Below are 12,689 nucleotides of genomic sequence, written 5' to 3'. Positions count from 1 at the left end.
AGCTATAACCAGGCCCTAGTGGTATGCCTGCATAACGTAGGAGAGAGGGTACCCCAGAAAAGTCATCACTGCCTGATGTTACAATGGAAGGGGACTTCCCTTCCCAACACTAACACCTCTCCTTCTCCCTCTTCCTCACTGTTTTCCATATGCCAACAAGAGTCACACTTAAAGGACTCTATATACTTGTCCATACTGTAGTACAAAAAATAAGTAGTAGTAAGTATAAAATGTATTTTTGTTAATATTTTTGGGGTGTAGAACGGATTAAATCAATCTACATTATTTCTTATGGGAAAATCTGTTTCGGTTTACGAATTTTCTGTTTACAAACCGTCTCTAGGAATGGATTAAATTAGAAAACGGAGGTACCACTGTATATTATTATATATATATTCAATTAAATAGATCTAATTCAGCAAAATAACAATATTTCTTTACACTGCCTGATCTATCTCATCAAAATTTGATGAGATCACAAATTTATTGAATTCATAATTCACAATGTGAAACAATACTTCTTCCTCAAAAGTGTTGTGTATCAAAATACAGTATAGCATTTCATTGTGCCATATCAAATTTAATAAACTATTAAAATTCTTACAAAATGTATGAAACACAGCACAAAATTGTTTCCCTAAGTTTTCATAATGAAATTATATCTTTATCTGTATCTTTTTAACAGTGTATGATAAAGCCATTTTCACTTGGAGGATTTGTAAACCTTTTCTCATATTTATAATCCACATCTCATGGAAAGAGGATAAAGAATAGAGATGATATGAGAATGATCTTGTTTCCAGTCCTGTAAGAACTCACTCATGTTACAAAAAGGAAAATTTTGAGAGATCTGTGTATATTGTTTTATATACACAGATTTATATATACAAGTTGACCAAACCACACACTAGAAAGTGAAGGGACGAAGACATTATATAAATATACCTGTATACCCATGTTATATAAATGGGTATAGTAGATACACAATACTCTTCTTAAGCAAGCAACAAAATAATGCAATAATGTAGTGTATGCACTCAGTGATAGGAATGGGTTACTTTGAGAAAAGTCTTACTGTGATGTGTCACACACACAATAAATAAGTGACTCAGCAAAGAGAAACAAACTGTTCTCAAGAAGCTGGGGCCAGATTCACGAAGCAGTTACGCAAGTACAGTACTTACGAACCTATACATCTTTCCTCAATCTTTGACTGCTTTGGTTACATTTATTAAACAAGTTACAAGCATAAAAACTTCTCAATCAACTATTGCTATTGTTATAAACAGCCTCCTGGTGCTTCGGAGCTCATTAACTGTTTAATAATTGTAAACAAAGATTGAGTGAGATTACCTCACCAAAGATTGAGAAAAGATGTACAGGTTCATAAGTGCTTGCGTAACTGCTTCGTGAATCTGGCCTTTGGTTCCATCAATATATATTTTATACAGTAAATTGGACAAGAGACAAAATAGAGAACTGTGCCAGGCAAAGGTGTAAGAAGGGAGAATGAAGGTTCATGGAGGGATAATTAGACTTGGGAGGACTTACTGACTGTGAAGTTTGGTTAGCAAGTCGAGCAGCATAGTGGGCAATGAGCCGGTGCTCTTCGTCCAGCTGACTCCAGTCTGGTAAGCTGCTAACACAACTTGCAGAGAAGTAATGAGATTAGTGACACTAGTAAGATTCTTTAGGATGAATTTTAACCAATGCACAATCTTAAATGATTAGTCTTTATAAAAAACTGCATTTTTGAAACTACATTGAGATCATATTAGTAGAAGATGAGGAAATGTTAATGAAGCATGCTCAGTACATTTTCTGCATTCAGTGACATAACTTACCTTCTGCTGGATGAACGACTATCCAAGGAGGTAGGTGGAGGTGCTGAAGCTCCTCCTTCAAAACCATTATGTGTAGGGAGAGGTGATGGAGGTCTGTAAACAAACACCAAATCTTTCCTAATATTTAATTTTGCAAATTAATGTAAATTGTTATACCTTTGCTACAGATCAATTTTTCCACTGTTAAATTCTGGCTTGTTATCTAATTAAGCTATCTAAATCTAACTAAAGCTGATCCAATCACACCTGTTACATCAAGTTAATTTATATACTAAATGGTGAGAACAAGGCAACAGGTAAGGGAAAATGGAACCAGAAAAGTAGGTTCAGACTTTAAAGAGCAAATAATAGCAGAAAAGGTATAATCAAAACTGCAGAAATGAGTTGATTGAGTTACATGCACCCACAAAGTCATATACAAATGCATTTTAAGACAAACTGATCAACTGCACATTGATGAAGATTATTAATTTGGGCAAAATTATATGGAAATCCCAACCCTACATCATAGTTCTGGTATTTGACCTGCAGAAAACAACACCTGTTCTTATCTTCTGGAGCAGAACATTTCCTGTAGCAGCTTGTAGAACAGTATACATATTCATGCATACTGTACATACACATGTAATATATGATCAATTACAGTAAGAGTGTAAGCACAAGTATGTTGACCAGACCACACACTAGAAGGTGAAGGGGACGACGACGTTTCAGTCCGTCCTGGACCATTCTCAAGTCGATTGTGAATGGTCCAGGACGGACCGAAACGTCATCGTCCCTTCACCTTCTAGTGTGTGGTCTGGTCAACATACTTTAGCCACGTTATTGTGACTCATCGTCTGCAGTGTAAGCACAAATTATAATGGTATTATTGACAGTACCAAGGTCTGTAGCAATTTCCATATATTCTTATACATGAACAATTAACTAATTTAATATTTATTGACAAAATGACAGCACCCATATGCAGTAATCTACTTGGTAAATGACTTGAATGTCAAAAGAAATAGTTTTTGGCAAAGAGTGAATTGAGAATCTTGGGATATATTGAGGTGTCATTTCAAAAAAAGTTTGAGAGGTGCCATTTTGATGCTCTTGGCAAGACTATGAAGTGCAGCTGCCTAGGTTTGCATACATTAATCCCAATAAAGCTCTTGAAGAATAAGTTAATGTAGTTAATGGTAGACATAGAAAATGTGTGTCAGTGAGAGAGATAAATGTCTCAGAATAAAGTTCATTTAGCAGTCAAAGTAATTTGTTTCTACTGGCACTGAAACAGCTAAGAGTAATGATGGTGAAAAATAAAGCAAATGCTAAAGTATGTGTAATTACTGTAGTTATTACATGGCACCTCTCAAACCATTTGTGAAATGATACCTCAATATATCCCAAGATTCTCAATTCCACTCTTTGCCACAAACTATTTCTTTTGTAATTATTACAGGTTCAGATATCTTAACCTGTCATTAAAAAATGATGGTATCTCTATCTACTATGAATGTTAATACAAAATATGTACTGTAGTTGCACAAAAAAATAAGGTCCATATTTTGTACTATTTATTTTGTAGAGGGCTCAAGAAAGAAGGTAACAAGCAATCTTAACTTTTCCTAGGCCTAATACGTAGCATGTGTGCACTAAATAAGGCCTATTATTTCACGTGTTAGGTCTAGGATTGTTTATTTCATCCTAGGACAAGTTAGGTTTGGTTTATGGTTAGTCTGTTCAATTTTTGTTATGTCCTTTTGAATTCCAATAGTATAAAAAACTTTTTTTAGTACAACAGTCTATAATTTGTACATTCATAACAGCTATAGACTACATGATTTTTGGAGAATGAGTTATTATATCAATATTACATAACTTACCCCAGAAAAGCAATACTTACACTATATGAGAAAGATTTAAAGTTTTTTCTGGATGCTCAGGAAACCTTGGTCTATCTACTGATGGCCTGTCTGGCACACAGCGTAAGCTACGACGGAAAGAATGTCGAGTTGGTGTCTGAAATACAAATGAACATCAGTTTCCATGTCACAGAGTGCATGGTGCCTGAAACACTCTGCATGTTAGTGGCTTTATGTAATGAGCATTTCTTACTGTATCAAATATATGTACTTTTATATAAATTTAATAGTACAGTATTATTATTATTATTATTACATATTATTATTACAGTATTACATTATTATTATTATTACTATTATAAATAATAATATCCAACTTCAGTGAAATGAAATCATTAAGCTATTTGGTCCAAACATGAGATGCTTAAAAGTATTCCAGCCAAGCACTGGATATAGACCTCAATAATTGACAAGCTTGTAAGAGAAGCAAATCAAATATTTCAAGGATCCAAAATAAAGAAGTTCAACATAAAAGAACTGCGACATAACACGCCTTCAACATACAAATGAGGTGTATTCTTTCACTTGATGATGTATGGAGTGAGGGGGAGAGAAGCGTCCTAGCCAGAAGCACTCTTGGCACATACTGTAGTTGTGGCACTTCTCACACTTGTATCGCAGTCCGCTGAAGTTTTCTCTCCGGCACCCATCACACATGGTCTGGTGGATGACTAGAAGTAACAAATTATAAATAATCCTAATTATAAATGTATATAAATTATAAATTAACCCTAATTATAATTTTTTCCTAGGACACTTCTAAGTTCTTCACATTTTGCATATATTACACACTCATTGGTAGAGAATTATATACAGTACAGGTATTTAAAATGTTAATTACAGTACAGTACTTGTAATATTAACAATATTCCTTTATGCTATATTTCTGAAATAGGATAGGTAAGACATTCACTTTAGAGTTCAAATTATATTATTTTTTGTTATTTACACTGTATACACTAGCACACACTTTACAGTTAAAAAAAAGTAATTGATCTAGCAATGTTAGCTAATTTTTTTGCTATCAAAGGCTAGGATATTTAATCTAATCTTTCTTGAAATGTTACAATTTACTGCTTGAACTTCCTTACATTTAGACACTTGCAATATATATATATTCTATCTCTGATCCCAGTGCCCATCTTCCACTTATCCTAATTTTACACAACACTGATAACTATTTGACCCCACAAACATTCCTCTCCTGACCCCCTCACATCTTTCACATTACTGTACAGTACTTAAATTTTTTTTCCCCTGAGAGCCACTAACTCTGGTGATCTCGACGAGGACAGGAAGCTGGCAGCTTGTCGAAGGTCCTCCCCCCCCCCATTTGCCTTGATGACCTTTTCAAGTTATACTTTAAAAGTTAGCAGAGTTTTGACATTTACGGCTTCGGCGGGTAGACACTTCCATGAGTTTATAACCTATGGAACCTATTTCCATATTTATATAGATGATAATTACTATCAATACATATAATCACTCAAACTTATTTGCTCCATTTTATCTCCTTCCCTTCGCCTCCATATGCAGTATACTTATTTACAAACCTATACCCAGAGAAAGTATTTGACAGAAAGAAACCCATTTCCAAATGCATGTACACCAGGAAATCCCCAATCCCAACTAACGAATTTGGGAAGCATGACAAGGTCAATCTGAAAAAAAAATTATATACACATTCTCTATCAGTACCAGAGAACAGGAATGATAGAACATGGATGAAGCTAAGAAAATAAATTGCACTGAAATACTTATTCATGACAAACGTACAAACACAAATTAGGCAGCTGATATAACTAAAATGCTCTGGAAAAAAAGAAGTTTAATAAGAGTTTTGCATCTTATGGGAAAATAACTTTAATAAATAATATAAGGAACAAAACCAAATAATGAGCCTAAACTCTATTTTACTATGACAAGCATTCAAAATTAATAAAAAGGTTAGTATTTTACACTAGATATTGACTATTGGTTTATGCTTTGACTATGGCAAGAAGCATCGCAGAGGGAGTTTCACTACAAAACTATCTCACATTCCCAGACTTCTATGTGGGTCACTTTCACATTAGACAAGAGAGACTGTTCAAGCTTTACATTCTCTCCTATAGGGTGTCACGGAGGATTGTGTGGCGGAGAGCACTGCAGTCAGGGTATAATCAAATTTGAGATCTTTAAAATCATTACCCTCCTTTATGACCTGTTATTATATATGAAGGATAATAATTTATTTTATTTATCATTAAATATTACAGCTACCTTTCCACTTTTTACCATTCAATAATCTATGAGCTTCAATAACAACAATTTATATATGTATTTACCTTGGTTTGATCCTTTTTCTATTTGAAGTATAAAACATATGGCCTCTGTATATGTGTAATTCAAATTAGAAAGACAATTTGTTTAGAAAAATCTTCTGTTCAAAGATAATATAATTATACAATACAGTATGTTGTTACTATTTCATAATACAGCCAAAAGTCTTAAAACATTGCTTTTGTTCTATACAACAAGAAATAAAAAAATTTTAAGGATAATTTTATGGAAGTGATACTGTATGTTGTAAATCGTTAACAAAAGTGAATTGTCATTACCATTAACCAAAATTACTGACAGTCACATTTTTATATGCATCAATGTATTTTTACACAGATACATACCTGTAAAGCTAATTATCCACATGTATTTGCTATATAAAGCCTTTAATTTATTAACTAATATACATGTGGCCTACTGTGCTATTGAATCATATTGCTTCATTGCTACTCTAACACTAGTTCTTAGCCAATATATTTGGTTGTGAGGTAGTATAGTGGAAAGAGCAGTCAGCTCACAACCTGGCTCGACTCCTTGCACGAAGAGATATTTGGGAACATTTCCTCACCCCTGATGCCTCTGTTCACCTATCAGTAAATAGGCACCTGAAAGTTAAGTAACTATTATGGTTTGTATCGCTGGCCTATGATAACCTAACAGGCTTCTAAATTCCTCTGGAAAATTAATACACCTCTAAATTTTAAATATGCTTCATCCTTGGTTGTAATAATTAAGCACTAGGCAATTTTAGCTTTGTGGTCAGATAATGTAGCCCACAGCATAACACGAAACATTCCAAGATATTGAACATGAAACATCTCATAGCTAATTGGTTTATGCTAATGTTTAATAAATTATAAATCCCTGCTCATAATAATTAGCATGGGTAATATTCAGGTAAATATTAAAACATATTTAAGTAATGTATATTTAAGTATCTCTCGATAAAAAGTTACTTGGTGATAATTGCAGTGACGACAGTACTCTCCAAGAACAGTGAAAGTTTTACGGCACTTACACTCATCAACAAAGTCATCGTCAATCAGTTCAACAGCCCACAGAGCATCTATAATTCAAAATATATTGAATTTAAGTATCAGAAAAAGCCAGAGTAGATATTTCGGAATATACTAACATTGCTCAACAAGTAATCTAAATTTTCATCAACGCATTTTTTATATATTTCCCACAACCATTCAATATCAATACCTAGTGTATAAAGCATGTCTAAAACAATTCTGAAAATAAACTAAAAATGTAAGAAGCTAGTAAAATCTACATAAAATAAATTGAATCAATAAATTTCAAACAATTTAGAAGGTCATACAGTATATTGCTCCTGATTTTATCAACCTTGGCTGATACCTACATTGACTTTTATGTTCAAAAACAGGTGGTGCATACCACCTGTCATGGTGGTCATACAGGTGGTGCTGCCACCCACATGGAATGAGCTAAGACCCATAAGTACAGCGCTCTTATACATCGGTAAGACTTCATCTCCATCGCTTTGGAGCCCTTGATACCTGGGATAAAGTATCAAGAGGTTTCTCAAAGATCTGGTTCTAGGCGTGTTGAAACAACAAAAGACCTGAGATCTGCAGCTACCTTTTCCAAAATCAAGGAAATTTGCATCTTCTGATCATTTACTGCATATCTTTAATGTAGCTAATCTTGTATAATAAAGCTTAAAACAAAATACAAAAAAATTGGGGTCATAGAAGACAATAAAGAAGTGCACATACAGTGGAACCTCGAGTGATGAGCGGCTCTATCTACGAGCATTTCGGGCAACGGGCGAGCCACTCACCGAAAATTTGTCTCGATTGACGAGCTACTGCTCCATTAACGAGAAAACCATGTGGTGCTTCCAAGCGTTCCAGCTGGTTCTTGCAAATTCTTGGATGCCTCCGATGATGCAAATAAATGATTTAAAAAAAAAGATGCTAATGATGCTGGGATGTTGCAATACAATGAATTTTTTTTTTAGAAAAAGTAAAAAAAAAAATGAAAAAATATTGAAAAAAAGAACAAATGTCAAAAAGGTTCAGTGTATGTCAGGTAAGCTGTTCCATTTTCAATAAAAAATGAAAACAAAAATTAACAAATTTGAAAAAAGAAAAATGTCATAAAGGTTCGTTCAATGTATGTCAGGTAGGCTGCTCCATTACGTATTTTAAAAAATGAATATCATATTGATGTTTTTGGTGGTGAAACGGATTAATTTGAGTTCCATTATTTTAACACTTTCGAACCCCGGGCATGTGCGCCGCCCACTTAGAGGTCATACATCTGGCGTGCGGGCGAGCACCCGGCGACACCGAAATGTGTATACTCGTTTCAGTTTTCTCACCTTAATTCTCATGCAACATCGTTCGTTTTGGTATCATTGTGCTTGCAATTAAATTCCCAGCAAGTGTATAAGCATATAATGTCCAAAAGCCCGGCGTGACTCCCCACAGCAAAGCCTAAAGTTACCCTTGAACGAGCACCAATTTTTACACCTCAGCCTAATGTTTATACTCGTTCAGTTTGATAACATCAATTTTCGTGTTACATCTTTCATTTTGATATCAAATTATTTGCAATATAAAGGCGCATATTTTAAAACTATTTCCATATTAATAGAGCAATAACTGGAATTTTAACAAATATTTCAATTTTGAACACTCATCATCACAAAATTATTTATATCTTTCCAGTGTTCTGACATAAATTTTCATGTTACATCTTTCATTTTGGTATCATATTGTTCACAATCTACAGGAGCGCATTTTAAAACTAGTTCCATTATAATAGCACAATAAATAGAATTTTAACAAATATTTTAAAATTTTGACCTAAAACGTATTTACAATCTTTCAAGTGTTCTGACATCAAGTTTCGTGTTACATCTTTCATATTGGTGTCAAATTGTGCGCAATCTAAAGGTACTCATTTTGAAACTATCCCAAAGTCGATTGGATAATAAATGAATTTTATACAAATATTTTTTTAGTGGACGCACATCATGTCCGATGCTCGGACTCAAGAGAAAAAAAACAAACACAAGTCACGTTTGAAGAGTGCTATAGTGTTAAATGGGGAAATTTGTTTGAAATACGAGTGTTTCACATGACGAGCTCAGTGATGGAACGGATTAAATTCGTTAATTGAGGCTCTACTGAACAGTATATGTCACAAGGCGGACAGGGTGACATATACACCCTGTGTGGTTAAATATATTATCTTTTCTAAGGCTAGGAGTTCTCACTAATACAAGCAGAGATGGTACCCAATATACATTTTTTTTAATGTGTACAGTACAAAATGATATATTTTTTGTTGTATGTTTCATTTGCCTTACCAGATTCAGAGGCAGCAAGGCGATGTAGAAGGGGTAACCATGCCAAACATTCTGGACCCGGATCCTCCAAAACTACTTCTAAGAAGTCATTGACATTAATTTGCTTTACCTGAAACTCAAAAGAAAGTTAACCAATTAAAAGGTTTTAAAAGCAATCTCTTTTATATCACAGTATTTATAATACATCTGTGGAACATATGCTCAAGCTTCTCATACCATAATATTTAAATATTTTCAGACTCATAAATTGAGTCTGAAAAATTATAAATTTTCAGACTCATTTAGCTATTAAATATACACTGTATATTGCAATCAGAATGCAATATTGTACTGTATTTAATATTTTGCCTTTAGTATTCTATCATAGTTTGATATACAGGTATATATATTTTATAAAACTGCAGTATTTGAAATATTAATTGGTTAGGCCAGAGATAGTCTCCTTGGACTATTGAAATTTAAAATTTAAGATATACATTAAGCTTCAAGCATTTTTCTAAGGTCCCCCCCTCACCCCCATTGCAGTTTCTCCTGCAGCCACAAGTCAGATGGTATAATTAGAGTGCTCTGGTTAAACCATCTGGCTTGTAGCTGCAGGAGAAACTGCAATGGGGGTGGGCGGGGAAACCTTAGAGAAATGCTCACACACCAAGGCGGGACTAAGGAGCTGAAGCTCAACCCCCTCAAGCACAACTAGGTGAGTACACCAACCTCATTGACTTAACACCCCACCATGACATGAGATTTTGCTGATGGCTTTACAACATAATTAGGTCAGAGATACAGTACAATGGAGAGTTTATCTCAAGCCACCTTTGATAGACCGACTTGCAACAAGGCAAATGACACGTCCCATAAACTCGACACCCTCTCCAAGTGATAAATGGCAATACAAACACCAATTATGGTTCTGTAAATTACCACTACCTAAACAAAAGCAACCCCTGACTTATTGCATGGCATACACCTCCTTTATATGTCAGCTCTGCAGAGATATTGTCTTTCAGTTAATACTTTGCCTTGCTGTTCCTTTGATTTTTGTCCCTAAGGGACAGTTTTCTTTTTAGTGTATGCCAGTTATGCTCATGTGGTTGAGCTGTTTCAGTACAATATAATTAAAGTACAGGAAGTGCAATATATGCAAACAATATATAAAAATACAGTACAGTATGTATATGAAAAAAAATGTAACTCTGCTACATGTATTTTTGGAGAACACTGCAAAGAAAAGTAAAGTTTACTGAATGGTAAGACATTATTTAAATTCAACAAGTTATAGGACATGCTTACAACAAATTTAATTTATTTACTTACCCCATCAAATATATGGGTGACTAAATTTTCTGAGTACGAGAAACTCGGAGATTCAAAAACAGCAGCTGGTAACGCAAGGACTTCCTTCAGATATTCAGAAAAGCGACTAAGTGAAAGGTGTCCATTGCCATCAGATATCTGTGAGAATATATCTGTTGAAATTTGAAAATTATTTAATATATAATAGAACCCATGGACATGACACAAAACACAAGTACTGTACAGTACTGGATTGTACAGTTCTTCATCAACATACCCCAAGTCCAACTCGATTTAAAGCCAACAATTAGGCATTGAATGTAATGAAAATCTTCTTTTCTGGTAGGCTTCTCAGTACTGTAATTCTCTGAGCTTTTGTGTTGGTACCACTAAGGCCTTTGATACCAGCATTAACTTACTAGAAACCAGAACACAAATCTAATACTTTCAATGAAGACGGGAGCTTGAGGAGCAACCCAAAATCTTAGGACACTGACAAGAATATCCAGGTATGAGAGGCTTGGTACCATCTTAAGGCATCAGAAGTGCACTCAAGGAGTTGCTGAGACCTTTTTTACAAATGCCATACAATTAAATGGGCCTAAAATAAGGAACTCCCAAATGAACTAAAGAAATGTCATTTTTAATTTACTCAGAATAAATGTTTAAAAGCATAACTCTACATTGTAGTGCCCCAAAGTACATTCCCTACATATGTATCCTATACACTGGCTTCTCTCCCAGCTTCACCTTTGCTTTCAAAATCATATCTGCGTTTACCCGAGTTTACCATAGAACCACTAACACTAGTGGCCTCAACTAGGACAGGAAGCCGGCAGCTTGTCGAAGGCCCCACTATTATTTGCCTTAATAGATACAATAACTAGTAAAATAAATTCACTGTGTAGTAAAGAATAAATTGTATATACAGTATAAATACTATAGGGCCAGATTAGTCTTGTGCTATAAACTCACTCAATATTTTCCAAAATGCTAACTTTATCTCTCATAAATTCAACTAATATTATCACAATTTAAACAATGTTGACTATCAACAAGGCAACCCAAATAGCACATATCCACATCATGGACTTGGCTGAATTACAGGGCAGATTACTACTAGATACCCTCATGGTGCTCCAGGGCTGGTTTAAAACTCAGATTTAGTAGCAGTTAGCATCTCTCTGAGACCTTCCTCATTCTGAGCATCCTAGCCTGGTTGGCATAGCAGAGGCCAGGACAATCTTAATAATAAGATTTGTTCAATCTTAATAATATTAAGTAGGGTTTTCCTCTGTGATCGTGTGGTGGGACTTTTCCATACTCAGTGATTTTTAATAATTTTGATTTTAATTCAAATTCAAATTCAAATGTTTATTCAAGTAAAGTACATACATACAAGGTGTAATACAAACATTGATGGATTTATAGATAGAGCTAGTACATACAATGCCTAAAGCCACTGTGACGCAAAGTGTTTCGGGCAGCAACCCAAAATTATTTAATTATTTAATTATTTATGAGATGAACAGATGCCTGCCAGAAGGAGAAGTCAGGCTAAGCAGGAAAGGGAAGAGGAGGTACTGTATCATAACAGTGAAGCAATTAATTATCAAAAGAAGGTGCCAAACCAGGAAGAATATGAAGTTGCAAGAAAAAAAAAGGAGGCTAAAAATATTGAGAAATGTGAGCAAGTTTGGAAAGTGCCAAATGAGGTAGAACAAATAACAATAATTCAGAGTGAAAAATGTTCACTAAATCAAAGCACAAGGAGTTAGATAAGGTTGCTTGTAAGCGATTTACCCAATTTAATAATTTGACAGTTTATAATGTTTTCTTGGTATTGAATACAGCACAATACACATGCATTCCTTTTCTCAGAAGTAAAAAAATAGTTTTTTTTTTCAAATTTTCTTAAACATTATATCTTTCCTAATTTTACATTCAAATATTTTTAAAATGTTTTTACATATAATA

General features: G+C 34.2%; 1 protein-coding gene across 7 annotated transcripts in view; it reads right to left on the bottom strand.

The window, feature by feature from the left end:
• LOC123758836 (dystrobrevin beta) overlaps positions 1 to 12,689 on the bottom strand; it is an 84,214-nt gene that overhangs the window by 35,028 nt on the left and 36,497 nt on the right. For all 7 annotated transcript variants that reach the window (XR_006772943.2, XM_045743571.2, XM_045743570.2 and 4 more), the window contains 6 exons: positions 10,734 to 10,885; positions 9,420 to 9,528; positions 4,256 to 4,422; positions 3,733 to 3,848; positions 1,845 to 1,937; positions 1,552 to 1,648 (listed from right to left, as the gene is read on the bottom strand). Coding sequence is in view for 6 of the 7 variants with exons in the window: in XM_045743571.2 (XP_045599527.1) it covers positions 1,552 to 1,648; positions 1,845 to 1,937; positions 3,733 to 3,848; positions 4,256 to 4,422; positions 9,420 to 9,528; positions 10,734 to 10,885 (734 nt within the window). In the remaining variant the exon portion in view is untranslated. The remainder of the gene's footprint in view (positions 1 to 1,551; positions 1,649 to 1,844; positions 1,938 to 3,732; positions 3,849 to 4,255; positions 4,423 to 9,419; positions 9,529 to 10,733; positions 10,886 to 12,689) is intronic.

Source organism: Procambarus clarkii, chromosome 31 (genome assembly GCF_040958095.1).
Source record: "Procambarus clarkii isolate CNS0578487 chromosome 31, FALCON_Pclarkii_2.0, whole genome shotgun sequence".
NCBI classification, from domain to species: domain Eukaryota; kingdom Metazoa; phylum Arthropoda; class Malacostraca; order Decapoda; family Cambaridae; genus Procambarus; species Procambarus clarkii.
The sequence above is the reverse complement of the archived record's forward strand: the minus strand, read 5'-3'. Positions and strand labels throughout refer to the sequence as shown.